The following is a 3,107-nucleotide window of genomic DNA, read 5'->3' as shown; positions in this document are numbered from 1 at the left end:
TGTGTGTGTGTGTGTGTGTGTGTGTGTGTGTGTGTGTGTGTGTGTGTGTGTGTGTGTGTGTGTGTGTGTGTGTGTGTGAGACTCTCGTTTACCATAAGTTGAAATGTGGTTAAACTTGGTTTGATTTAGTTTGAGACGTTAACTTTTAATGTAAGAAAGTGGCATGTGTACCCATAGGTGGCCTTAGCTATACGTTTCACCCGTTTCAACCACTCGCTAGCAGTTGACGAAGCAAACACATCCTGGATTGATAAAGCAAATGCACACACTGTGCCAATGTGGATAACCGATGCACGGTGGAAACAGATCATCACCAACACAGAAAGATGTTTACTGACAAAGTCTTTTACCTTGTAGAAGAAACCTTGCTCCTGACGCACACCAAGCAATGTAAATCTCCATGGGTCTAGTTGAGTTGCATCGTGGTTAGTTTGGCACAGTGGCTACAGTAGCTTCCCGCCTTATGTGCAAATTTGCTTAAAACATTACATTTTCATTGGCTTCCTATTGTGACTCTGGGTGACGTAGAATATAATGCATCATATCTTCAGAAACCTCTAAATTTGACATGTCACTGTAGCATTATGTTGTACGATTTTACGGTTGAAAAGTATAGCAGAAAATGTCTCTTGTGTGCATGCAGGCTCTCCCCATTTGCGTGTGCCCCACAGTTTGACAATAGTGTGTGTGTGTGTGTGTGTGTGTGTGTGTGTGTGTGTGTGTGTGTGTGTGTGTGTGTGTGTGTGTGTGTGTGTGGTGTGTGTGTGTGTGTGTGTGTGTGTGTGTGTGTGTGTGTGTGTGCGTGCGCGCGTGCGCGCGTGCGTGCGTGCGTGCGTGTGTGTGTGTGTTTGAGAGAGAGAGAGAGAGAGAGAGAGAGAGAGAGAGAGAGAGAGAGAGAGAGAGAGAGAGAGAGAGGGAGAGAATTTCCTGAGAGCAGTTACACATTTAAGTCAGAGAGAGCAAATGTGTGTGTCATAGGGGCATGTTTCAGTTTATGTCCAAGGCCCGCTTTACATTCACCTGTAAATGTACATTGATCTCGAAGCAGACCCCCTGAACCTTAACGATGCATGTACTGGTAGTGTAACACAGACAGAAAGACACAAACACACACATACACACTCACACTTTGCACCTGTTACATTTCGATTGCGACAGCATGCCTATATCACAAGCTGGTCGATGAGCCTCAACCTGCTCTGATACCCCACCCCTCTCTCTCCCTCTCCCTCTCTCTCTCTCTCTCTCTCTCTCTCTCTCTCTCTCTCTCTCTCTCTCTCTCTCTCTCTCTCTCTCTCTCTCTCTCTCTCTCTCTCTCTCTCTCTCTCTCTCTCTCTCTCTCTCTCCCCCCCCTCTCCATCCCTCAGCCTCCTTGGTCCCATTTGTTGTGATGGGCCGGTGGAACGGAGGAAAACACGCCTCCTAGGCTCCTATTGGGTTGTATAACGAGCAGGGGTTGCAGCCTCTACGTTTCATCGCTCGGCGGCTGATAGAGTCGCAGCGGCAGAGTTCCACTCGCGGGTGCGCAAAAGAGACATACAAGTGTTATTACACTCATTTCCATTACCACCGGTGTGAGGCACAACAAAAACATTTCTGACTACCGACCTTTAGTCCATGGAAGATGTCCTTCGGAACGGAAGACCAGAGCAACCGCGACCGAATTCACAATTACTGTTCTCTGGACGTTGTTGAAATTTAGGTTTAATTTCTTGAGCGTTTTTTTGTTTGTTGTTAAATAAAACACCTGACTGTGCGCGTCGGGAACCTATGTAGGGATGTTGCGATGCTGTGCACAAGGAGGACTAAAACTTTGGTATCGACATGCGTGATCCTGAGCGGCATGACCAACATCGTCTGCCTGCTCTACGTCGGATGGATCACTAACTATGTGGCCGACGTGAGGAGCCCCAAGGTCCCGGAGAGGCTGAGCGGTGGCACCGAGAGGAAGTTCGAGGAGGAGAACAACAACAAGGGGGAAACTTTGAAGATCATACAGAGACTGGACCGCCTGGAGAGCGTCGTCAATGAACACATAAGAGGTAGAAACGTGTCATTTTTATTTATTACGATCATGTCTTTATTTTTTTCACCATTCCCATACAATCTTCAAACGACAAATGAAACACGACGGCCGCTACTGTATGTGCAAAAAGGACACCTGAGTGATAATAAAGTTAATTCCCAGAGGGGACATTGCCCCATTTGTATCTCTCTAATAAGGCGAGCTGTCCAGACAGTCTAAATACAGACATCAGAATAGGTCGTCCCGCCTCACAGTTCTGTATTCAGGACAGTATTGGACTTGTCAACGTTTTGATGCAGCCCTAAAACACTTACCTAAGAGAAACAGGTTGCACTTGTCACAACGATTTGCCGACATTATCCATCGGGTGTAGGACAGTTCAGTCAGTGTTTGTGAATAACAACTCCATCGATATATGAAGCACTCTCTCTCTCTCTGTAATAACAAGGAATTTAATTTCAGTTGTAAATAAGTCCAAACTCAATTTCAACATTGTTATTCATTCACACCACACAAAATAAATCGCATGATCATGTATTCTTAAAAAAATAAATAATAATAAAATTTAAATATCAACATTATCTGTCCATCATCAGTAAATATTATCAAACTCCTCTAACCTCGTCTGGTCCTTCCAAAGACCCAAGCGACTGGACTGTAATATATATATTTGTGGAAAAGGCTCCCAATTGTCTAGTAATATTACACTAGATACTAAACATGTAAAGGTACCGAGTTTGGTACCCAACCCCAGTTCCCTAGTTCCTCGTCATTATTCCCTAGGTCATTATTTGTGCCATTGTTTTAGTAAACTGTTAATGTTTTCCCTTTAGATACAGGCAGATATTTCCGATACATATGCAGATGTATCGTGGTGGGCCACCGCATTATCATACAGGCCCGCTGGAAATTAATTGCCCAAACCGATACAATATCATGTCACTACCACACTACAGAAAGTTAACCCTTTCACTACCACACTAGACACTACAGAGGGTTTTAAACCTGCTGTAGTGTGGTTGTGAAAGGGTTAACCCTTTGTCGTGTGGCAGTGAAAGGTGTAACCTTATGTATTGTCGCA

At 44.7% G+C, this 3,107-nt stretch overlaps 1 protein-coding gene across 1 annotated transcript in view; it reads left to right on the top strand.

Annotated features, from left to right (window-relative positions):
- Window positions 1-1,783: 1,783 nt before the first annotated feature.
- Window positions 1,784-3,107, top strand: part of galnt18a (UDP-N-acetyl-alpha-D-galactosamine:polypeptide N-acetylgalactosaminyltransferase 18a) — a 255,800-nt gene continuing 254,476 nt past the window's right edge. Inside the window, exon 1 of the mRNA XM_084335039.1 lies at window positions 1,784-2,042. Within this exon, the coding sequence (XP_084191165.1) occupies window positions 1,787-2,042 (256 nt within the window). The 5' untranslated portion in view covers window positions 1,784-1,786. The remainder of the gene's footprint in view (window positions 2,043-3,107) is intronic.

The sequence above is a fragment of the Notolepis coatsorum genome, assembly GCF_963971535.1.
Source record: "Notolepis coatsorum genome assembly, chromosome: 18".
NCBI lineage: Eukaryota > Metazoa > Chordata > Actinopteri > Aulopiformes > Paralepididae > Notolepis > Notolepis coatsorum.
Note: the sequence above shows the minus strand (reverse complement) of the source record. Positions and strands in the feature narration are given on the sequence as shown.